The sequence below is a fragment of the Brienomyrus brachyistius genome, chromosome 9, assembly GCF_023856365.1.
Source record: "Brienomyrus brachyistius isolate T26 chromosome 9, BBRACH_0.4, whole genome shotgun sequence".
NCBI lineage: Eukaryota > Metazoa > Chordata > Actinopteri > Osteoglossiformes > Mormyridae > Brienomyrus > Brienomyrus brachyistius.
This window is the reverse complement of record NC_064541.1, coordinates 16,119,023-16,144,610: the sequence shown is the minus strand read 5'-3', so window position 1 is coordinate 16,144,610 and position 25,588 is coordinate 16,119,023. Positions and strand designations below refer to the sequence as shown.

At 46.1% G+C, this 25,588-nt stretch overlaps 1 protein-coding gene across 1 annotated transcript in view; it reads left to right on the top strand.

Annotated features, from left to right (window-relative positions):
* The window catches only part of LOC125748570 (DENN domain-containing protein 4B-like), a 35,690-nt gene extending 18,807 nt beyond the window's left edge, over nt 1-16,883 (top strand). Inside the window, 23 exon segments of the mRNA XM_049024858.1 lie at nt 830-888; nt 1,340-1,484; nt 2,152-2,327; nt 2,453-2,553; nt 2,806-2,939; nt 2,941-3,022; nt 3,132-3,277; nt 3,451-3,584; nt 4,368-4,482; nt 7,168-7,374; nt 8,502-8,630; nt 8,720-8,864; nt 9,441-9,596; nt 9,837-10,050; nt 10,139-10,418; nt 11,008-11,112; nt 11,230-11,405; nt 11,697-11,847; nt 12,717-12,956; nt 13,047-13,146; nt 13,919-14,084; nt 14,796-14,851; nt 15,403-16,883. Of these exon segments, the coding sequence (XP_048880815.1) occupies nt 830-888; nt 1,340-1,484; nt 2,152-2,327; nt 2,453-2,553; nt 2,806-2,939; nt 2,941-3,022; nt 3,132-3,277; nt 3,451-3,584; nt 4,368-4,482; nt 7,168-7,374; nt 8,502-8,630; nt 8,720-8,864; nt 9,441-9,596; nt 9,837-10,050; nt 10,139-10,418; nt 11,008-11,112; nt 11,230-11,405; nt 11,697-11,847; nt 12,717-12,956; nt 13,047-13,146; nt 13,919-14,084; nt 14,796-14,851; nt 15,403-15,548 (3,363 nt within the window). The 3' untranslated portion in view covers nt 15,549-16,883.
* The last annotated feature ends 8,705 nt before the right edge of the window (nt 16,884-25,588 follow it).

The following is a 25,588-nucleotide window of genomic DNA, read 5'->3' as shown; positions in this document are numbered from 1 at the left end:
CCCGTGAGATCATTCACAGCAGACTGGACTGTCTGTGGACATCAACAATATTCATATGCTAGGGTCATTAGTTAGTATAAGCTATGGGTCCAGAATTAGAAGCAGAAACAGACGATGATGATGATGATGATGATAATTATGCAGCTGCTTTTGGGACAGGTTATGGTGTTGAGGTCGGACACAAAGAGCAAATGGTAAACCACATGAAAGTAGGGAACCATCCAGAGGCACCACAACTTACAGAGTGTGTGGCTTATAGATCTCAACTTCCCTCAAGTCTCCCAGATTCCTCTCTCTAACTGCTATAAGCCTCTAAATGGAATGAAGGGACAGCTGGGTTATAGAAGTATAGTATAGTATAGTAGGGGCACCATAAAGGGGGGATATGATGTGATATGACATGATATCATCGGCGCTAAACTGTCTAGTAGCGTACCTATAGACGTAGCATGGCATAGCATTCAGGTGTCTCTGGTTCCGAGCCTGTCTCCAGCTGGCTACTTATTAATTTGTGACTAACATTTATCTTATAATTAATATTAATCTTTTTAGTTATAGCCATTTATTTTCTTTCTTCGGAATTGACATAACAGCACAGTCATGCCTAATTAATGAAGGGCTGTTATGAAACGAAAGTCTGTGACGAGTCCCTGGAAATTGGGGTGGAAAACCCTCGTTCAGAACACAGTGACAGATGTAGATTTAGCTGGTGTTGATTGGTGGAAGGTGATCCGATGATCAAAGCATGCCCTGCATTGTTTGATCAGAAGTACATCTCTCTGGCTACTTTTTCTGTCTAGGAAGGTCTTGACTGAGTGTCTCGTTGCAGCTTTCCCCATACGACAACCTCCTCCTCTGCCAGCCTGTCTCCTCCCCTTTACCACTCAGGTAAAGAGCATCGTCAGACATGTCCCATTTAATTGTCTCGCTTGTATTTCAGTGCCTTCAATCTAATATGGGCCAGATAAGATGTTGGTTTGTGGCTCAGCCAGTTTGGTCTGTGTTCTTATAGTCGGAAAGTTGCTGGTTTGAATCCTGTCCTAGTTGATATTTATTCACCTCCCCGTTGGGTCTTTAAGCATGGCCCCCCAAACAACTCTGTTTCTGTGTGTGTGTGTGTGTGTGTGTGTGTGTGTGTGTGTGTGTGTGTGTGTGTGTGTGTCTCTCGATGGAGAATAGATGAGAGATGTGGCAACTCAGCACTGCGTTCTATCTGTACTTTTGAGCATTATCTTGTCATTCCGGCAAGAGCATAGACCCCCTTACAGCAACTGCAGGATGCAGTGTGGCCGTGCCCCGTGTCTGAGCTCTCCTCCAGTGTTCTCCTCTCTGCCTGCAGTGGTGCCAGCTTCGTGAAGCTCCTCCAGAACCTGGGAGCGGAGAACGCCTGCACACTGCTGCTGGCCGTGCTGACGGAGCACAAGCTGCTACTGCACTCGCTGCGGCCAGACGTGCTCACCTCCGTCAGCGAGGCACTGCTCTCTGTGAGTCCCCCGTGGACCTTCCTGTAGGACAAGCGCAGAGGTGGGTGATTCAGGTCCAGAGAGTAAAAATCCAGACCAAGATTTTGTTCCAACCAACCAACCAACCAGCTGAGCACTCTGTACTGGTTGGTTGAAACAAAATCTTGGTCTGGACTTGTACTCCCTGGTCCTGAATTTACCCACCTCTGGGCACGCAGGACTGCCAGTCAGGCGCATGGCGCTCAGCCATGGTTGAGTCATCACGTGATTGAGTCGTGTGTCATTCATAAAGGGCTCAATAACACACGAGGTTAAACTGTTAAACATGCTACGGGACGATCAGCTGCATGTTGAAATTTGACCAGGAGCCCAGTAGGCCATTCAGTATTAAGATTAAGATTAACTTTATTGACCCCCCCAGAAGGTAATGCTGGAACTATGCTATACTCGGCAATACTCAAATTACCTACCCAACCCAAATATGGGATTTAAAAAGTAAGGAGGAAATTGACTTGTTGAGTTCAGGTTACTGTGAAAATGTATTTAGCTGTAAACACAGGAAGTCTGTAAATTTATAGTTGAATCAACAAAAGGAGACCTGTTTGCTTAAAAGACAGCTGGTTTATAAATAGCACTCGCTGCTGTGGTGGTGCTGACTGCTGGTTTCACTGCTTCCCCCTCGACGCAGATGACATTTCCTCTGCGCTGGCAGTGTCCCTACATCCCCCTGTGCCCGCTGAGGATGGCGGACGTGTTGTGCGCCCCCATGCCCTTCATCGTGGGCGTTCACTCCAGCTACTTTGACCTCTACGACCCCCCTCAGGACGTGATGTGTGTCGACCTGGATACCAACACCATTTTCCAGTGAGAGCATGCAGTGCTTGATCTGCTCAGCACTGGGATCATCTGTTGTTTTATCCACCGGCCCCAGGTGCCGGGAAATGTAAGAATCAGAATGCGTACTCCATTTTTTTTTTCCTTCACCTCAGATGTGAGGATAAGAAGCCGCTGTCCTGGCGGTCGTTACCCAGAAAGCATTGCAAGACCCTCTTGACGACCCTCAGTAACCTGAATAAGACCCTGGAGAAGAGTGAGTTGGTGTGCATTGTACGTGGCTGGAGGATGGTGTCTGTAGACGTCTGGGACAGTGAAGATTCCTTAGAATGCGTTTGTCATTAATACCCAACCCATTTGTGTATACTTGGTATTCATCACGTTAATACGATTATTATGGTCTGTTGTCCTTCCTTGGTACTTTAGTAGGTTTATCCAAACTCTGAATTTCTTCGTTTTCATGCCCTTTGTCTCCCCTTCTTCCCTGCCCCTGTCCTGCTTCCCTCAGTCTGCATCCCCGGCCAAGAGGACGCCACCTTGGAGTTCCTCCTCACCGACTATGACCTCATTTACGGGCGTCAGAAGCAGCTGGAGCTGGAGATCCAGGAGGCCTTCCTACGCTTCATGAGCTGCTTGCTGCGGGGGGTACCGGGCGTACCTGCTTCCCATCACACAGGCCCCCTCGGAGAAGACCACCAACTGCAGCTCCCTGTTCAACCTGCAGGGTATGTGTCTGTCTGTGTGTATCTGTGTTTGTGTTTCTGTGTGTGAGCGCAGCAATTCAGAGACTTGCTTAAATCTTACGTTGCTTCACAAGATATATTCTTCTGTCAGGGTTCCTCAAATCCCGGGACCGGACCCAACAGAAGTGCTACACCCAGCTGACGCGCACCCAGATGTTCACGCACTTCATCGAGGAGTGTTCCTTCGTGAGCGACAGGCACGCTTCACTGGAGTTCTTCGACGAGTGCGTCCAAAAGGTCTGCCTTTGCGCGCCAAAGGAATGTCTGCACGCAGCGGTGCCCACACTGCCGTCCTTGGCGCCCTTCGTTGAGCAGGAGTGTTGTGTGACGCTGTCATTGAAGTACTTCTGGTCATGACTTTCTGGGGAGCTGGTAGATAATCACAGGGTGCCGTGTCACTCGCTGCCCAGGTGGACGTGGAGAAGCCGGAAGAGGTGCGGCTGATAGACCTTGATGAGACGCACAGCGGGGAGCACACGGTCTTCATCATGCCCCCAGAGGAGCCGCAGGAGTCTGATGGATCCGAGTGCCCCGCCCCCTATAGGTGACTCATCTTCGTAACCTTCTCGCATGACCGAGTAGCTTCTCTCCACTCCCCCCCCCCCAGGACGCACTGGCTTCCCAGACTGCGCAGAGTCCCTCTAACGCTGCGGGGAAAAAAACACAAAACGTTGCTCATGGTGACACTGCGTGAGCCGCCCGAGGAGCTGGAAAGGAGCCGAGAGGAGATCCGTGACCCCCGGCAAAAAGAACATGATAAACAGCTTTGTACTAATTTGCTAAACACTCATTTCACGCCACACGTCTGTGCAAACAGGCCGGATGAGCAGCACGATTTATAAGCTGACGTATGGCTGACGTTTATGGGGCTTACAGCAAGCAGGCAGCTTGTTCCGCTAGCTCGCTAATAGGCAGAATTTTATATTTGCCTGCTTGTTGAATGTCCCACTCAATTCACTAATAAGCTTCGTTATGACGCATTGGTTATTTCGTAGCGTCTGCCTTTTCGTCGTTAAATGCGGAAGGGATCACTTTGGCTTGGCTTAAGTCACTGACCCAAAACTCTTGTCTAATCAGAGTGGGTGAAGGTGCTGTCTCTCAGAATGAAAGTTTTGTGGGAGCTGTTGACTTCCTTCAGGTGTTGGGATGCTTCCTATGACCTCGTGTTGTAAATCTCACCTGTCATGCCTTTTAATCACATGGGAGGCTCCGGTCCCCTGACAGTCATTGCTACACGCTTGCGTCACCCCAACACTAAGTGTAAAAGGTGGCAAGTGAGGCTCACAGTGGCTGCGGGCCCTGACTGCATCTGTCTGCATCTGCGCAGCTACGAGACCTTCCCGTCACTGCACCTGGAGCTTTTCGACCGGCCACAGGACCAGCTCCGTGCCCCGGCCAAGGGGAGCGCCCCCAGCAGCCCGGCCCCTCGGCGCACCAAGCAGGTAGGGGGCTTAATCTGCTGAGGCTGGGGGGGGGGGGGGTTGTAGGCTCACCTCAGCACGTCAGACACACTGGAATCTTCTAGGACTCGGGTGGCTGCATATTTACACACGTATGAACAATAAAATTACAAATGTTGTTTTGTTTTTCAGCCCATCCATTATTACACTAATCAGCCTAGTGAGGTCCTGTCATGTTGAACCCTGATGCCTTTATGAAGCTGTTAGTCACGTCTGGACACAGCTGGTTAGAATCTGAAGGGAGTACAGAGGTGGGGAGGCCAGATCAGCACTGGCTGTCTTACACAGGGTTGCGAGATGGAATGTGCCCCCCCCCCCCGGCCCTGGCTCTTATGTGTCCTCACAGGCGCAGTGGGTGGGGGGACAGTTTCATCCAGAACTGGAGTGAACTGAAATTGAGTGGGAACCAAATGGCTTTAAGAGGTTTTACAGTATCACCATGGCGATGGTTTCTGAATTTGCTGCAGTTAAAATGCTATTGCTGGCAGGAGAATTTAAACCATGTTTTTTGTAAATTGATGGTTTCTTGTGAAGTAGTTGAGTTTTTTTATTCTTATCTTTCTTGAATCCATTGAATGTTTATCTTAGTGTTTCCTCTTATTATTTGAATGCTGCTTTATATTCAGGTTTTTCCTCATTCAGTCAGATGTTTCATCATTTCTGTTCTGCTTCTCCTACTTTTATTTACTATGTCTGTAGCTCATTGTTCGACATCTAACACACCACTCGTACATGTTCTCCTGTTAGCAGTTAGCTCTTACACAGCTTCCCCCTTATGTTCTCCTGTTAGCAGTTAGCATTTAGCTCTTACACAGCTGCCCCCTTACATGTTCTCCTGTTAGCAGTTAGCATTTAGCTCTTGCACACCTACCCCCCTACATTTTTTCCATGTTAGCATCTGGCTGTAGCGCAACTCCTTCATTTGCTCCTGGCTCGCATGTGAGCCTGCAGCCCACATCCTTCTTGTTTGTTCTTATGCTTTGCTGCATTTGGCCTCCATTTTCCCGTCACTCCTGTTGCACTGATCTGGAATAAAGAGATATAAACCGAGATTTCAAGGTAAAAAAAAAATAAATCTGTTTAATTTCTCTTCAATCGAATGCCCCGTCGTCCAACATACCTTAAATATTACTTTGAGTATATTGAGCGTGTAACAGGCTAACAAATGTATAGAGCATAGGGTGATTAATTACGAGGAACTAATTATTATGTAGGAGCACAATAATTGTAATGGCAATTGTCCTGTAAACTGTGATGGTCTTTAGAGCAAGCCATGCAGAATTAATAGGTAACTTTAAATTTGGAAGATATTGCTTTTGACATTAAAAAAAGAGGTTGCTTTAACTAGGACACAATTAAATCTAGATAATGTTCATGCTTGTGTGCATGACTTCGATGTCGATTAAGTTTGACATGTACTGACAATGCACTGTTTGTGAAACTTTAGGAAGTGGGAAATTTTTAAAGAGATTACCAGATCTGCATTCGAGGGAATATTTAAGCAGGTTTTATGTAAATGCATAATAAGAAATTCTACAGAATAATTCCATCAGCCTAGCTTGAGGACATGGAACACATTTGAAATCGTTACTGACAAAAATTGAATGCCTCAATGACGGATCTTGTAATTCTGAAACAATCACTCATATATTAAACTCCTGTTTTGTTGTTTGATGAAACTCCAGGTGACTCTAGTGTTCAGAACTTTCTCTGGCGTGTCCAAGCAAGTTCTTTGTGTGTTTGAGAAGCAAGCAGCTAACTATATTATAATTAAGGCTGCGTATCTTCACAGGTCTCACGATTCGGTTTGATTACAATTATGTCAGCGGCTCAATTAGATTCCACGATTCTCCTATATTAATGCACATGGCTGCTTTTTTATCAAAGAATACAATCACTCTGAACTCCAAAATAAGTGGAATAGGCCTAGCCTACTATATATATTGTTTGACATCGGTCATCGCCATAAAACACACCTTAAATCCTTCTGTAGTGTAGTGCTTTACAGGTGTGCTGTAGCTTGTAATATACAAACATGTTTCTTAAATAGAACTTTAACGTTCTTTTTGCTTTATAAATGCCCCAATATTTATTACAACTAAATAATACATACAATTAATAATAAATAAAAAATTCTTTAAAAATGAAAGCATCAGAGAAATACATTTGAAAAATTCAACGGCGATTTCTCTTACCAGAAATCATGATCCGGTTACTTAATGTCATCCGCAGACTTTGCAGTGAGCAGTTTAATGTAGGAACTATTTCCTTCTACTGACCTCCGCACACCGATCATGCCACTGCACGGAAGATACAAGCAGAAACAACCCAGTGATTGGTACTGGTACTCGACCAGGAAAGTTAAAACGAAAAGAAAAAATACAGCAAAGGTTGCTATTGGGAAGTTCTTTTAACTGGCAGAACTTTAATTAAAGCAACGTTACATGGCTATCGTCAGTTATGTTTGGTCACTGCATCGATGCAGAATCCTCCATCTGCATTGCAGTGCATCTTAGAAACAATTAATTTCAACACCCCTGAGAGAAGATGCAGAAGTTCTAAAGAGAAGATGCAGAGGTTCACTCCCTCGGGGTGGTAACATCATCTTCGATGGCCATGCTAATGTTGTGATGTTCTGACTTATTGAAATGTTTATCCATCACACAGGAGATCAAGCTGGCCCAGAAGCGGGCCCAGAAGTACTCCTCAGTGCCAGATATGTGGTCCAAGTGTCTGCTGGGGCACTGCTATGGGCTGTGGTTCATCTACCTGCCCACCTTCGTGCGGGCGGAGAGCGCCAAGGTGCGGGCTCTGCACACGGCATACGAAGTGCTGAAGCACATGGAGACCCGCAAGGTGGTGCTGCCAGATGAGGTGAGGGAGGAGCCCCATTCCCCCCGCTTTCTTTGGGTGGTGTTCTCCTGTGTCAGCTGCTGCCTTTGATCATTAGGCGCTTTCACACCTCAGGAACTTTTTTCCAGAACCAGAACCTTCATCTGGATCCAGGGACTATTGTCGTGTTCACAAAACAGGATCTCGGCCCGATTGTAGTTCCCCTTGCGTAGTTCCAGAACCCTTTTTAGTACCTATTCCAGACTAAGTATTTGAACAAAAACTACGGGGGGGGGGGGGGGCACTTACTGCTAGGGCTGCCGCTAATTGCGGATTGATTCCTATGGATTGATCTATAAACTATTTTTAATAATAATTGGTCGATTATTCCAAAACAATTTTCTTCCAGAGTATCAAGTTTCTTTAAATGTTCACAACAACAAACGATACCATTGGAGGGAAATAACATTGGTACCAACAAGCCCAACATGCACGATCACACACTGGTACCGTCAATCCACGCGGAATAAGGCCAGATTTTAGCCTAAACATTTTCTCACTTATTCAGTGGAGGTAGCAGACAGACAACTTTATGGCTTTGATTATTAATTTATTCAGCAGTTACAAGGACAAAAAAATATTAAAAAGCTCTCTGCACTAATGTTAATTTAATAGACGTGAATAGACAGCGCGGTGGTTTTCTGCTGCTCCAGAATAGCTCCTGTGCATTTTCTCTTCCAGTATCTTCCATAGTGCTGGTGCTGGCGTAGCATGTCATCGAAACTTTGCACAGTGCAAAACCATTTCTTTGTTTAATGATAATTTGAACTGCTTCTATAATTATGCAGCGATATTAAAGGAAAACTATTTTTATTATGAAGTGAAGCATTTCATGAACCATAGAAGTAATTTTGTAAAAATAATATTAAAAAGATTGATTTAAAATATTTATGGGGGCCTTTCTGAAGGACCCAAGGGGGAAACATTCTGCCGACTTTTAAGCTGTAACCTTCTGATCGGAAGCACGGTCTCACAACCCGCTGAGCTTCACGCCACGCAGTCCAGCCGCGCGAATAACGCAGTGCTACTGCAGTGGACTGATGAGCTTCATCTTGCCCGTGACTCTGCTGAAGCCCCAGGTTTAGTGGCGTGTGTGAATCTGCCGTCAGGTTTGTTACCGGATTCTGATGCAGCTGTGCGGTCAGTATGGGCAGCCGGTGCTGGCAGTGCGGGTGCTGCTGGAGATGAAGAAGGCGGGAATCACGCCCAACACCATCACCTACGGCTACTACAATAAAGTAAGTAACAATACAGGGTCATTCTATTACACTTATCCCTCTATATCTGCACGCAGCCCTTATTCTCCTATTCTGCTCGTTACCTCTAGGCTGTGCTAGAGAGCAAGTGGCCGTCCACCAATCAGGGCGGCCGCCTCCGCTGGACCAAACTGCGAAACGTGCTGATGGCCGTGGCACAGTTCAGGCAACCAGTCAAGCGGCGGCAGAAGAGCGGGTCTGTGGGATCCCACGCAGGTATCTGTAAGCTCAGCATGGCCGTGGGCGTCTCCCTGTGGGTAGCTGGCAAGCGATTGGCTGCCTCTGTGGGCCTAATTACGCTCTGCTGATGAGCGGCTGTGCCTCCCTCGTACGACGGTGCGTGACCTGCTGTTTTACGAAGAAAGCGGTCGGCTTGGCGCCGCACGCTTGACTTTCAAAGCATCTGGTCCAGTTGGAGGATACTGCAGGCAATTAAGTCTCTAAACCGAACACTTCTGAGTGATGCTTTGCCCGATGCTGGTGTGGCACATGCATGCAGTACCGCTCCACCCATTAGGAGACATAGGTAGTCACCTAGGGTGGTGTCTGTCTAGGGGGTGCTGATGTAGCAGGCCAGTTTCACTTTGTCTCTACGTGCTCCTCGTGTGGGGGGGTGGGAATGGGGGAGGCTTGCCTCGGACGCCACCTGGACTGCAACCGGCACTGCGTGTACAGTTTTAATTGCCAAGCCACACATATGATTGATTTAGGCCTGAGGTGGCAGTTTTCAAGGCGTAAGGAACAAGGAGACCTCAGTGCTGATTTTTGCTGTGCTCCTCCGATCTGCTGCAGATATTCTTGTGGAGCAGCACGCGCAGCCAAAGCTGCAGTCCGCTCTAATCCGCCAGTCCAGCTGGAGTGGGCTGAGCGAGGCCTCCAGCTATGAATCCCTCACCAGCCTTCTTGTCAAGAGCAACAGCCTGAATAGCATGCGGGCTTCAGTCGACAGTGAGTCATTCTGTCCTTTCCAGTAATCACTTAAATATCGGGTCTGTTGCTGCAATGCCTTAGTAAATAAGTTAGATTGTGCAGAAAGTAATCAGGTGATAATAATAATTATTTCATAATTAGTATTAGGGTTCTCCTGGTTTTCTAGCAGGTTGTGTACTGCGAATATATTTAGGAAGCGTATCAGGGATATGATTATTCTTGAAATGTGACCTTAAGATGTACCTTCTGTCTTGGCAGAGCCTACGATGTCCAAGAGAGTCCTGGCCCAGAGCGGTGCAGCCGCGGCCCGGAAGCCGCCAGTGGGTCCGCGCGACTCCGTAGGCTCCACCGTAGCGCCCCCTGGTGGCCGATTTGTGCGGCGGAGTGACATCTGCTTGTCCACCTTCTACAAGGACTACGCTGAGCCGGCAGGGTCGGACTGCGTCTGCCAACCTGGAGGGAGGGAGGGGAGGTGAGAGGGGTGTTCATATGAGGTTGGGGGGGGGTTAGGGTTTGGGTTGTGTAGAATAACACCATGTTACCATGGCCCCCGGCGGCAGAGCTGCAGAACCACGAGAGGCGTCGGGCCGGAAGGCCGTGGACGAGAACTGCAACAACGTGTCGTCGCCGAGCCGCGGCCTGGCGGGGAAGCTGCAGCAACTGCTGACGCCCACAAGGAACCGCGCCTCTGTCCGACGCGCTGCCAGCGTGGATGACCGCAGGCCTGGGGGGGGCACCGTGGCCACTCGCCGGGTGTCCGAGCAGCGGCAGTCTCGCAAAAACCAGGTGGCAGACTCGCTGTTGAAGGCCAAGGAGCGGCTGTACAACGCTACCTCTGAGGTGTGGCTTGGGGGGGGGTCTGTCACACCGGGCTGCCACTGTTCTTGTAGCTCAACATGCAGAATGCTGTGCAAACAATGTGATGGTTGTGGGTTTGAATCCCAGGCGGCGCACGTAAATTGTAACGTTTTCCTTCACTCTAAGGGTGATGCACAGGGGAACGTTTAGAGCAATGTTGCTGGGCAGTGTTGCTGACTGATGTTGCTCAGGCACTTTCCCATTGATAAGGGGCAACAAATATCTATTTGAAAAACTTTGATTGGCAGTGGGCAACTTTACGGCATCATCCAGATCCAGATGAGTTGCCCTTTGTCTCATCTGCTCGGCATCATTTGCTCGAGAAGTTGCCCTGTGTACCATCATCATAAGATGTGTGTCTGAAATTAGAGTGAATTAGAACAGGTTTCCTTGTCAAAGAAGCCTCTGACTTTTTGACTAAGATTATGTATTATACATATATAGTATGTGTATACATGTTTTACAAGTACAAAATACTAAGGAATATCTCAGTTCAGTTCCAGTAAAATCAGAAGACTGATTGTCAATCTGAAACATCTTCTATCTGTTTTGCTGTCTGTTTTCACCCCAGAGTTCGCTCTCAGTGGGGAGCGACGTTGACATCATAGAAACCACCAATATGACCTTTCAGCTCAGGAAGTCCTGGGATTCCACACAGGAAGGAGCGGGGCTTGAGGTTTGAACCGTTTCCTGTTGTGTTTGCTGGAGTGCAGAGGAGTTACACCCTGGCATCAACATGTACGGCCTGTATCTTTTCCATCCTTTGTGTGAACCCTACGTGATGCCTCTCCAGGTGCTGATGTCCAGTTGCTCAATTTGTCGAAAATGTAATTCGCTGGTCTATGATGAGGAGATTATGGCCGGTTGGACGTCTGATGACTCCAACCTCAACTCCAGTTGTCCCTTCTGCTCAGCCACCTTCCTGCCGCTGCTCAATGCAGAAATCTGCGACCTGGGGTCCGTCTGCAGGTACATTCACCATCTGCCTGCTCTGTGTCCTGCTCCTATGCTGAGATGGCCCATGCCAGTCCTGTTCCCTTATATACTTTTCCCAAGGGTATTGATGTGCCAGTAATTAAATGGCTAACTGTGTCCTTGTTTTTGAGACAAGAATGTCTTGGTGGCCTTTAATGTTCCCTTAATAGGTCATGGAATATCTCAGTTTTAGCTTTCAGCATCATTAACATCTGAGGGGCGATGAAGGTGCACGTGACGGATGCGATGCAGCAACCAGCTTGTGGTTTCGCTTGCAATTTACAGCTTGGAGCGCAACAACTCCTTTAAGAATGGCTCTGAGGCAGCAACAGCGCTCCCTGGTGGAGTGGATGGATTAAAGCAGCATCTCTATAATGGCGTGAGCGAGGATACCGGCTCTGAAACCAGCGCGTATTCAGAAAGCAGCACTACCACGGTAGTATAGATATCTCTTGGTGTCACCTTCTGTCTGTCATGTTGATTAATGGAGAGCTAATGTATGGATTAATGCAGGCTTCTGGGTATTTAGGACATGTTTCCTATCATTTTAACAGTCCGGGCCCAGGTATCTTAAACCGAGATTCACATGCTGGTGTTGCCAGCAGGAAATGAGGTTTAATAATGTACATCCATGTATCACTCCTGCATGTAAATGATCGGCATTTTTTTTGTAGACGAGTGGGAGTTCCATTCATCCATTTTCTGAAACCACGTAATCCCAACTGGGGTCGCGGGGGGGGGGGGGGCGAAGCCTATCCCAGGAACAGTGGGCGCAGGCGGGAACCAGCCCTGGGCAGTCGGCAACACACCACAATTTGTTGTGGAATTTGTTGTCTATGCCATTGCACCCTCTCCGGTTTGACTAAAATGCTGTTCCAGTCAACTGTGCAGTACGCTATGTTAGATATTAATATGTTAGAGCAGTGTTTCCCAACCCTGCCCCCCCCCGACAGTCTACATTTTTGCGGGGGAGGGAAAAAAGTTGACCATCTGGGGGTCCCCCCAAGGACTGGGTTGAGAAACACTTAGTGATGACCCAATGAAGCTTCATGAACCAAATGCTGTACTTTCTGACACCACTAGATGGTGCTGTGTATAATTTAAAAAAGTTAATAAACGGCTCAATTCATGCCCCAAAGCAAACCAAGAGCACCATCTGGTGGAGTTAAAAAATGGTTTCTGAAACTTCATCTGGCCATCACTAGAAACTCTGTTTTAGAGCATCCTCTTCCTTAGTTCTTTCTCTGAGCTTTGAAACAGTGCTGCTTCATGTGCGCCTGACTTGCCTGCCGCTTCTTCCCCCAGGGTTCCTCTGCAGGGGGTATGCCGTTGGTGACTGTGGCATACCTAAGCCCCCTGGTACTACGCAAAGAGTTGGAGAGTCTGCTGGAGAATGAAGGAGAGGCCGTCCTGTCCCAGGGCCAGCTCCTGGACAACCACTCCATTATATTTTGGAACCTGGTGTGGTACTTCCAGCGCTTGGGCTTGCCCAGCAACTTGCCACAGCTTCTGCTCTCCTCACAGCTCCCTGTTCATCTCACCCAGGTGCCCCCCCTAGTGTTTTCTCATAGTACTGCATGTCCCTACTTTTCCTGTGGACTTCAGAGGGTGACCGTACTTCCCTGTGTGACCCAGGCTTCCGAGAACTTGGCGGTGAGAGTGCGACTGCTGTGGGACACCCTGACCCCTGATACCGATTACTGGCCACCGCTCTATGTCCTCTGGAGAATACATAGTAAGATTTTCTCTGCCGTGTACCTAGAAGGTCGCGCCATTTCAATTCTGTCATAAGGGAATATCCTGCAGGCAGAGATGGTTGTGGAGTGTGTGACTAGTTTGTGTTTCGGGGTATGTAAGCAGTGCGAATTGTGTACCAGTGTGCAAATTATGTTTTGAAGTTCCAGTGTATAGTTTAATGTAATCAGTGTAACTCTGTGCATGGTTTTTGGTGAACCAGTTTATGAATTATCTGTGGTTTTTGGTGTACAGTGTCTGTGGTTTTTGCTGTACCAGTTAGGGCTGCACAATTTATCGTAAAAAAAGAAAAGCTGTTTCAGTTCACACCTCATTTCTGAAATGCGACGGTTCTTCTGCGTTGTATTGCGTCAGCTGGATCAAATCAACAACTACTTTTCCCCAGAGAGTCCCAAGCATCCCATAATTCTGCGTTCTCTTTAAAGGGCGCTTTTCCAGTGACCCCGCCAGGTACCTTACTTTTGGTTCTGCAAGAAGGTACCAAAAGTACAGTACCTCAAGGTGGTTTTCCACTGGTGTAAAATCTGGTACCGGCACTGAATGACATCACAGCGTGAGGCGGGATATTTTGTACTGAATTCGAAAAATGACTGAAGTATATTATACGGCTGGTCGATGTGCGGCGATATTACCAACATCGCATGTTGTGCAATTTTTACTTCCGCGTGCATTTTGTCTGTGGTTCTTGGTGTACCAGTGCATGGATTGCGATGCTGCCGGCACTCTAAGCCACACGTGGTCCTCCTCTCCAGGCGGGGTGCCAATGCGCAGCTACAGCTGGAGGAGACACAATCACCCCTTCACCCTGGCGTTTCTGGAGGAAATGCTACGCTGCGTTGGCATGAATGAGGTGCACAAGGCAGTCACACTCTTCCTGGATACTGTTGCCAGGCAACCTGGAACTCCTCTAATACAGAGGTGAGCGAGAGAGCGCGAGAAACGAGACGATTGCTGCGGTACCTTTTAAGTGTGGTGCACTTCTGTTACATGCAACTGTGTGTCACTTATACTGCTGTGCAGAGGTCTTAGACAGAAAGAAAATGATGCTTAAATGATGTTGGTGTAAAACTGTGGTTTAACCGCTTTCAAAATGTGTCAACGAAACCATTTGAAAACCTCTATTGAAATCGCCCTCGTATTTGCTACAATCTTCCAACGCACCCATTAGTCTTCTGACCCGACCACTAGCTCTCCTCATTCGGATGATCAGTACCTCAGTCACTTTCTTTACAAAATTAATCAATCGGTTAAGTGAGCTGGTGGTGAAATTTTAACAAATGCATGGGATGGCTGGGGTGCCCCCGAGGAAAAAGATCCGACAAGATGCCAGTAACTTTTTGGAGAAAAGAAGAAATTCATGTTAGTTTTCATTGCGTTATTCTTAATTTGTGTTTGTTTAAATGTTAAATAGTGTTTTTTACTCGGAGCAAATATACCCTCACTGCTCGGATAAACAGCTTTAAACGTTTCCTTTGGCTACCTGACTGCATATAAAGTATGATGTTTACTATTTTATTATAATAAATATTGTGGCATATTTTTGATCAGCATTATGCTGCCGTAGGTGCAGGAATAAAGAGTTCTGAGTGTTTCACGGACAGACGTGTGTCACTTCTGTTTTCTTCGTAGGAGTCTGTACAGAGAGATCCTGTTTCTCACTATGGCTGCAATGGGCAAAGATGTTGGTAAGTTTATCAGTTCATCACTGAAAAGAAAGGTGTTTGTCTCTGTCTGTCACTTTAACGTTTGGCCAAAACGTAACAGGCAGTGATACCTGGGAACATGGACGATAACTCGCTGTTATACCCATGTACATGGTACTTAACCATAGTGGCTCCAATGAAATACCTTCGTAACTAGCCAGCCTGAGGCCACCTTGGGTTCCTCCAGAATGAACTGGATTCTGTGGCTTTGCAAAGGGGGGCCTCTGCTCTGGGGCTCCGTCCCCAATGAAGACCTTGTCTCCAGTTCCGGTATTATGGGGTTAAATATTTCGATAACTGGTAATTTGATCCAAAATTAAACAGACACCAGTAATTTCAGATCTGCCTTGTGACAGTCGAACTGTCATGCACGTCTTATTTGTTATTTTGTTTGCACTCGTTTGTTGCCACTAGGGGTCACTGCAGAGGCTCAGTGCAGAGGCTCAGTGCAGGGCTCGCTTCCAGTGACGCGCAGCAGGGTTTTCATCAGTTTGAAGTGTTTCCCCCCCCTCCCGTCTCCTTTGCTCCCACAGCTGCGTTCGATAAGAAATACAAGGCGGCGTACACGCGACTCAGCGGGTCCCTGGGGAAGGATGAGCTGCACAGGAAGAGGGTCCAGCCCCCGAGCCCCAAAGCTGTGGACTGCAGACGCTGCTTCCTGTTATCGCTGGAGTGCTGAGATCCACCCAGGGAGGGGCCAACACCCGGATGAATACACACACACACACATCCACGCTCCAGTGCGTTTGCCTGTCAGAAGCTTCATCCCAGTCTAAACTCAACTGGTGTTTTACCCGCTGCGGCCTGGTCAAGCTATCGCTAGTTGTCTACTCGCTGTACCTCAGTTCTTCAGTCTGAATTCCCTGACTCACCCCTAACTAATCGCATTCACAATATTGACTTTTACTGAAGACGAGTGTGTAGTTGGTTTAGCCTGGACCATTCTTTGCCGCAGTTTTGTTCTATACATCTTTGTGTATCCTGAACTAACCCCCTGTGGCCTCGTTGTTCCCTCTGGTGCCCCCCGGGCATCTGAAATTAATCGTTGTCGGAAAAGCACTTTGACCTGCTGTGACCTTCCGAATCTCGTTTGACTTGAAAATTAAGCTACTGCTGGAACCTTCTCTGAAGTGTGCGTACCTTGGAGGTGTAAACCACTCAAAAGGAGAGACGCGACGCAGCGGCCCATACTGATATGTAACAGGTTTAAACGGAGAATAACGCAGTTTTCCTTGGCACGCGTCATGTGAACCGGTAACGTACCTTTAGCTCGGAGCTAAATGTCACCGATGAAGCTGTATGTAGTAACACAGAGCCGTGTTCGTACAGACCCATGCAGAACAGCACTGAAGATCAGAGTAGCTGTCGCTTGATGTCATTTACGAGCCTGTATTATACTTTGCGGGCTACTTGCCGCCCTCTTTTGGCTTTCTGTTAAGGGGCTAGCCAGTGTTTGGCGTCTAACTGAGCCCTTTCTCCTACCGTTATTCATTGGAATCCGAGCTACATCCCTCCGCTGGGCTTCCTCTCGTTTGGTGATATGGCAGGCCGCTGGGTAAGAGCATGCTGCCTTAGCGCACGCTGGCTGTGGCGGGGGGGTGCACCTTCGCAGGCCTTCATCCCCCTCCCCCTCTCAGGAGGGTCCCTTGAACTTGCCGTGCCCGGCATCAGAGTCCGTCGATTTTTGGCACCCGAAGACACGCGCGTCACTCGTAGAGAAGATTGACAGGCCGTACGAGATGCAGCGCTGTACGTCTGCCTGTTGCCCCCCCCCTGCCCCTCCCCCGCCATCCCCAGAAGCAAGGCCGAGAACTTGGACCAAGATCGATGGCTGCAATGTTTCACTTCACCAGACGGTGGCAGCAGAAGCACTGAATGGTGGCCACTAAAGGAGCCAAGGCCTCCGGATTCTGACTTTTTTTTTCCCTTTCCTGGACCCACACCTCCAGGTTCCTGCCCTGCAAATATACATCAAACCATTTTTTCAAGGTTCTAAGCTGTGTATTTTTTTTTTGCCTGTTCTACAGGGCTTTTCTGGCCAGGGGGAAAAAACTGTGAATACTGTATATTGAAGGAGATGAGCAGAATAGGGAAGCGGGTATTGGATATGTGATCCCTCATCTTTTGTATTCCCCTTCCTTCCCGTCCTTGCTGTATACGATAGATATGTCTTTGAACGCTTCAGGTAATGTAGGTTCAGTTTTATCATCTGCGGGGTCTTTCAAGAACTTACCCATTGCTACTATTTTCCCACAGCTGTCTCTCTTCATTTGTCCCTGTTGCCTGGATTTTGATACAGGGCTTAAATGCATTGTTTACTCTCTGTGAATCCAGGTTAATGTTTTAGTATCTCGGTGGTTTTCAGCTGTAAGGTCCTTCGCTTGACAAATGAAACTTATAATGTGGCTTTTGTATAGCATTGGTCGGGTGTCTGAGAAGCTTTTCTATTGCACAGTAAAAATCCCAGATTTAAAACTATACCCCCATAACAGTGGGGGGGGCGCAATCTGCAGTCTACTGTAACATTATTTTCAATTAGCTGTTACCTTTGGAGGAGTTGTGTCCATGTCGGATTGTGGATAACATCTAATCTTTTTGTGCATTTTACGTCCCTTGTTGATATAGATTGTAGCATGACTACTGTGCTATTCACAGCGCCCCAAGATGCACATTCAAATGCATAGAGTGTAGATTTTAACCCAACAGGCCGATTTGCACAATGCGTTAACAATGGTAAATATACTGACACTTGAGAAAAGTCTTCAGAGTTATTGATCCACCAGCCTAATGTGAATAAATTATTTATTTTAATTCTTTTTGGTCCAGCAATAATATACATTTAAGAACGCTCCGATTCCAGGCGGGGTAGCCTCTGGGTCTGGTTCTCTGTCCTTCTTAGAACCAAAGACTGCAAGTGGTTCCGTATAATACTGAGGTTTTAATGGCACCTTCAAATCTTTATTTGACCCTTCCATTTGGTTCCGCTGATTAGTGTTAAGTCTACACTGATCATTTAGCTTAGAATCTTAGCCTGAGATGGGGGGGGGTTAAAATTATCACAGTGTAATAATACGTTAAGTTAGCCTTTCTGTCTACGCTGACAAGAGCAATAGTTTTGCTGTACCTTGTGCCATATGCTTTGGTAATGGGTATACAACACAGTAACGATATCTGATATATGCTGTGTTGATCTGAATTAGTCAGTGCTATTTATCAGTGGGACAGTTACAGTTGAAACCCTGTTTCCAGGGTGTACTTTCAAAAGAATAGATATGCCATGAAGTAATTGACTTAGATTTCCAGGCTGTTCCCATCAGCTGGATTGTGTGGCTTTCGACACATTTGTGTTTAGGCAGCTCACTGCTTGTGTTAACTATCGTTTGGAAAAATCTGTTCAAACACGCGGGCGGCCTTTTCGTCCTGGTTACTCTTGGCAGGCGATCGGCCCACCTTGTGCTTTTGCTCGGCTGAAACGGACGTGCAGCGGACCTTTGCAGAACTGAGCTGCCGCATTGGGTGTTCAGCGGTAAGAAGAGTGGGTCTGGTCAGACCTCGACCAAACTAGCTTTTGGCAGGAGTGACCAGGTGGCGGATGGGGTAGTAAAAATCAGCTTTATGGTAGTGAAATGTCTCTTAAGACACACCAGGGTTCAACGTTTATGCTGGACTAGAGCGTGTTTCATTTTCAGCCCCAGTGTAATTCAAACCGAGAATGTTCAAGAGGGAATTTCAAGTAAAAAAAAAATATATATATTTTTATTTTTTTATGGATAAATGAACAGAGAGATGAAAACGATTTTATTTAAGAGTGACTTTTATTGTGTTGCTGTTGTAATTTATATGGCTGTAATTTTTTTTGTTTTGTTTTGTTGTAATTGTCTTGTTTTTAAAAAACAAAACAACCCTGTAATCGATTTGGCTCAGCGTGTTCTGTCTGCTCAGTGTGTGCTCACTTTGTTAGCAGATATGCTGGGACTACCAGAAAATTTGCAAAAAAAAATGAAACCGCTGTGTTTACTTGGACAGAATTTGAGTATGTACTGGCTGTCATCCAAAGTGACATGCATAGCTTTTCATTTTTCACATTTTACACATTTATAATTTGCAGCAGTGCAGGTGTAGGCATGTCGTGCAAGGGGACACCCCGAACCCGGCTTGTATGGACATGCAGGGGGGGGGGGTGATACAACCGAGGATCCTGAGATGTACTGCAGCATCATAGTTAATCCTGCAGATGGACATAAAGAAATAGAAAGACTGTTTCTTTAAAGGACTGACACTTGGTACTGATCCATTATGAAAACCCTTGCAGGTTTAAGAGCTTTTCAGTTGTAACACTTGTCAATTTCATTATAGGACCAAGGAAGAGGCAGAGCACTACTTGTTAAACATGAGAAAATCCATGCAGCGCAGAGCAGAGCTCCATGAATCTCTCCCTCTCGCTTTATCCCCAGTGTGGTTTTTTTCCCCCTGTTTTTTCCTCCTTTCCATCTCTCTCTCTCCCTATCTTTCCAGCTTCACCCCCTTTCCATTCCCTTTCTCTCTCGGCGCTCTCCGCCGGCTCCTCTACCCGCCGGATAATGGAGTCAACAGCTTGTGAAAGTGGCAGTATGAAAAGCGCGTGGGGTGTGATGGCAAACCCGGATTAGTGTCCTGTGATCGTCGCCATGGGTAACCGCGAGGCCATTATGCAGCAAATGGGATAAGGGGCTATGGCTTTCCGGGCAATGGGCAGCCAAGGACACTTAATATAGCTCTGTGCCGTATAGCAGCCCTGACCGTTTAACTCCAAAGGCCCGATAAACAACTCCATCGCTCTAGGCACTCTGCCAACACAAACTAGGTGGAAAAAGGTCTTTTCTCTCTGAACAGCCCCTCTGCCATCTGAAGTCCTAATCATTCACTGCCCACCATCACTTTATACATCTGCTTGCTCCGGCTAAGTTTGAGTTTTCCTCTCTGCACAGCAGCAGGTGCTTTTGATTACATAAAAATTCAGTCGTCGTTTAATTAATACGTACATCCCACGACTGTGTGGCAGATAGGCGGCTGATTGGGTGGATGATGCATGCCTTTGTTGGATTGTGAGACCACATCACCACAAATAAGCCCAACCATCTCGACTGCGAGCACGTCGATTCTCGCGGAATTCCGGGAGCGTGCCTCTGCTCCCGCTCCCGACGTCTTGGGAGTTTTCTTGCTCCGACTGCCTGATGTTTGTCATTCTGACATTGCTACCCATGAGAAATATGGAAACCTCACGCTGACCCTATGAAAACATCTCAGTTTAAAGTACATGGCATACGCTACCTATTTGGCTGTGCTGGTGTCGTTGCCACAGTTGGTATTCAGCTGCTGCTTACTGCGTATTGAGCTGCACACTAGTCTGTAAAATTTATATGGTCTAACTTCTATATAGCAAGCATGTGAAGTATTGGTTCTGAAGGCCATGTGCTGCACCGTAGCCAATCACAGAAGAGGAGACAAGGGCGACTGTTCTAATCGGCCGGATGAATATGTGCCATTAAATGTGGTGCAATTAGACAGTCCTCTTAAATTACACCATTTGTTCCAAACAGCCCGGCATTAGATGTGACTGTGAGAAACAGGTCATTTAATGGGAAGAATTCCTGACGCCGGGGTTGGCATCTAACATTAATTGCAAGAACAGTCAAGATGTATGCAGTAAACTGGTTATTCTGCTTTTGTTTGCAAAATATGTTCCGAGTACATGATTATGCTTAATGCATCCCATTTTCACGTATTACAGAGGATGGAATGAACTTATAGCGATGGTGGTGGCCAGTGGTTCGGGAATCGCACTTGTGATCGAAAGGTTGCTGGGTCAAATCCCTGACCAACAAGCTATCACCCCCGGTGCTGAGTTAGCTGCCCTCCGCTATGTCATGATGTAGCGGACACATTGTGTTGTGGTGTGTCAACGATGATCACTGATCTCTAAATTCAAAACAGAGATGTACACTAGCAAAGTTTCCACTACAATCTTAATATTTTATATACTATTACGTATTTGATAAATTGTTACATTCAATCACATTGCATGCAGTCAGTTTGCAGTAGATAAGTGGTGGTGAAAGGTGGATGATTGAATACTCCTTATTATAAGCAGCTCAAACAGTGCACAGCACATACAATGTACTCTGTGAGGGATCTTTCACATTGCAGTTCATTGTAGTATCGATAAGAATTGACACAGCCTTTTAACTGTAACAGTCTTGCTGTTTTAAATGAGTGAAGCAGTGAGTACAATGAAAGTGCCCGTTTGTCAACTTTATAATTCTAAACTCTATATCAACACAAGGCTGCATTGCAAGCAACCCAGTCCTGATGTTAATTTGATTAACACCTTCAGCTCTGTTGGGGTAGGGTGAAAATGACACGGTGGATTCTGAATGAGCGAGCTGTATTCAAAGGGTTCTTCGAAAGATTCCTTGTTTGTGTTCGCTACATAAAATACACTGAAATAAAAAAAAATGGACGGTTGGACTTCACCTTTTCCAGATGATCAGTAGGTAATCAAAGGGCTTATGAACTGACCTTGTGATTAAAGGGTGCATATTCCAGTACTTCCAGAAAGACCCGTTGCTCCCTTGCATTTAATCTATATTGTTATTCCATGGTGGAATGATCTTCATGCATGTTGGTACCGTGAGAAGCATCGGGTTTTAAAATAACCGAAAATGTTGAATTGTAAGTTTCTCAATGTACAGTGCATCTTGTGTGCTTCTTTCTTCTCGCGAGCAGAAATGTAAAATGCTAAGTAAGCTGTTTGCCTGCGAGAAGCCGTACAAAGAACCGATCTCTTTGACGTAAGGCATTTAAATTTTCTATAGCGCATGGTTTTTCGAGCCGATCAACTAACGTGTGAGGAGAGGTCAAACGCAAAGTGCCATTGCAAAATGACATCAGCTACGTAAACGAGGAAGGGTTTGCATACTTTCAGCACTATGGCATGGAAAGCGTTTCGTAGATGTGAAGGCAAGGAGGGCTGATAAACATTCAGGGCATGCAAGAAAATTATTGTTAAATAACAAAAAAATTTAAAAATAAAACAACCCCGTTAAATATTTTAATATTTGTTATAGCATGCAATTCTATATTTTCCATTGAACTGGCCCATTATATATGTGCCTTAATACTGTTAATTCGTTTACACCTATAAATATGGTGCTAAGGGAAAATGGTACATAATCTGTCAGTGTGTGTACACAGCCGACCCTTCCAGATCGCGGTTGGGATTTGTGAGTTACAAAACTTTTCGTGTGTTATCTGCAGCTTTCACAGATCGCCCAAACACTCCCAAAAACATCCCCGCGTAATTTCTTACGCAGACCCTGCACTAAATCGCAACCGCGATGAGGAAAGTGGCAATACAGAATTTTTAAAGTATTGCTGAACGTAAATGAGTAAAATAGTAAGTGATTTAACCTGCCCTGGGAAATACGGAGCAATAAAGACCAATAAATTAATTCCAGAAGTTATGGGCTCCATGTACTAATTTATCTACGAGAGAACTGGGCTGCCAATTCGCAGCTCACAATTTAGGGTGAGAGGTTAGTGGTATTACATCATATTGTATCACTGCTAATTGAGACTTCATACAGTTCAGAAGATACAATTGTCATATGTACTATATTAATCAAAAACATTTGTCTTAAGTAGATCTCTGTAGTGCTTTGCAGTTGCATGCTGGGAATTGTATTTTTTCCAGTATTTTTTTTTTTACATCCGTGCTGTTAAGGTATGAAACACCCTGACCTCATGTGCACCGAGATGGCACGCCAGATTCTACAAAATCAGGTAGAGATCAAATTCAGGGCTGCACACGCAACATAGCAAGGCAAAGAATTCCGCAATATTACACCCTTATTCACAAACCACCTATGTTATGCTTTTGATTTAAATTCTCTCCCATTATCCAGAATTGATGTCAGGGGGCAGAAACTGAGTTAATCTCAATGCTAGCATGAGGTATGTAGAAAGGCGTGTAGAAATACTAAAATACGTTAAACAGGAGACATGGAGTTAGTTTAAATGATAATACATAAGTGCAGGAATACCATAAGAGGTATGTGGGAAAATATATAGATTAGGGTTAATTATTATTAATCACGAAAAGCAGATGGCCAGGCTGCATGTAAACACAGTGCTCAAATTACACTGCACAGGTTTCGCTCTCAGATACGCAAAATAGACCAAACTTCCTTTCTATTCACTTGTATGCTTGGAATAACCCCTGGAGAGGAAGTTAATAGGATTGTTAGGAAGATCATAAAGGGGGCTAATCTGTAGCCCTGCCAGAAAACAGACATGCTCCCCTTGCTCCATGCCCACCCAGTCCCGGTTCTGCATGCTGATATCCAGTACATAATGGATGCACTGTACCGACTTGAAACCGGCCCTAATTAGATCTATTTTGCATGGCCTTTGTGAGGGAACAGAAAAGGCATCTAATGAAAAACACCCAGTTGGCCTGTGGTCCCTTTTAAGGGGCTGGCCATTGTGCGCCGGTGGTGCCCCACTGCGTATGTTAATGCTTGTTAATTGGCTGTTGTGTCGTGCTGGGCGGCACACAACTTTCCGACAACTCTCTGGCGGAGCCTCCCTTTCTAGCTGCCCTGCGGAGGCGAGCTGATGGGGAGGAGCAGGCTGCCAGCCCGGGCTCTTACATTGGCAGAGGGCACCGTGCATTAGCTCCAGATCAGAATGACTCCATTGTTTCTTGCTGACCCTTTTGGTTTCAGCTGGAGGTGGAAATGCTGATTGTTGACATTCTCCGCATCCGCTGGTTTTATTAATTCCTATATAAATAGCTGTGACTTGAGCTGCCTCTGGCTGAAGCGGCGAAAATGCGCGAATACTAGAGTGGGCTTTATTTAGCTGGAAACTAATTGCACCGATTTGACTGCTCGTTAAGCGGGAGCAGATTTCATTAAATTCACAGGTGTCAGTTACCAGAACTGAATGTGTGACTGAAGGATACAGATCCGGGTCTCAGCTTCAAACCAGAGCATTTTCTCCTGGATTCCTACAGTAAAACGCATAACGATACAAGCAAGCAATGCTGTATGTTAGCATGAATATGTCTGCAAATAATGAACTGATTGCAATTATTAACCTTAACTCAAAAACAGCCATAGTGATTGTAAAGGAGAATCGATCATGTGACGTCTCTGTGATACAGACTATGCTATGAGTGAGAGAGACAAACCAATCACAGGTGGGGCAGAGTTTTTATGATGTTGAATGTAAGCCAATTGTGTCACGTGATGTCTGTGCGATGTAGCTGAGGCTGCTTATCCCGGAAGCAATGGGCTCGAGGACAACCCAGGATGGGGGGCCAGCCCGTCGCAGGGCACACTCACACACCATTCACTCTCACATGCACTCCTATGGGCAATTTAGTAACTCCAGTTAGCCTCAGCATGTTTTTGGACTGTGGGGGGAAACCGGAGTACCTGGAGGAAACCCCACGACGACTTGGGGAGAACATGCAAACTCCACACACATGTGACCCAGGCGGAGACTCAAACCCAGGTCCCAGAGGTGTGAGGCAACAGTGCTAACCACTGCACCACCATGCCGCCCCGGCACTACTACTACTACTACTACTACTACTATATACTACTACTAATAATAGATGCTTTATTGATCCTCATAGCGAAACTGTCTTTTCACCTCCATGAACGCAAGCTTGGGCAGCCACCAGTTATACTATTAACTATGTATTAATTATCCACAAACTAAGTCTTAATTACATAATGATCTAACGTTAATCCATCGTTAATGAATTGTGATGCATGTTTTATCTCAATCAGTTACTATATTTACGGCGTCTGTTATTTCTGTGAAGCTTTGTGAACTACTGAAGGAAGTACTGAAGGAACAAGTAACACAGGTTAACGGGTCATTCTCATCAAAGGTGATTTTATGTGGGTTTTGTAGTATTTTTCATGCTGATTTCAAATCTAATTTCAAATCTTTCTCTAGCACGTCAAGTTTTTATGATGAAGCTGTATGTAGTATGATATTATGTACATAGCATCACCGTTCTCTAGGTGACTAGATCTTGAGTTATGTTTTATTGACACTTGTCTAGTTGCGATTTGAGTATAATTAATTTGCTCTGGTGCGCATGCACATGTCTTCTGTATATAACTTAGTTTGGCGGGAAACGGAGGTAGCTGTGCCTCAGGTTTCATTGCGCTGACGTAAACTTCCCGGTGAATTTTTTGTATTATTTCTCGAACAGTTGCAAAAGAAATACTAAATCTGACTCTCGAGTTTGAATTCTGGGTCATCGTCCTGGAAATCGAAGGCGGCGGCGACAAACAGCATCAACTCTGCTGGCTTTCAGTCTCTATCGTACCTAGAAAGTGTATTAATCATCCAGACAGTTTCTGTTATGCGTGTGCTTCGTTCATGATAAAAGCACAACGTCGCCTCATCACTGCAGATCTTAAGAAGATATACAAATTATACTTTGGCTGTCCACTTGGAGACCAGGATAAATCCTGGGCTCCACATGTCATCTGTACCAGTTGTTCAAACGGTCTGCGTGACTGGCTAAATCGGCGAAAGGCAGCAATGCAATTTGGAATTCCGATGGTGTGATGGGAACCGCGAGAACGAATGCTACTTTTGCCGCACGAATACAAGTGGATTCTCAGCTAAACCTAAGCACAAAATTGTTTGTCC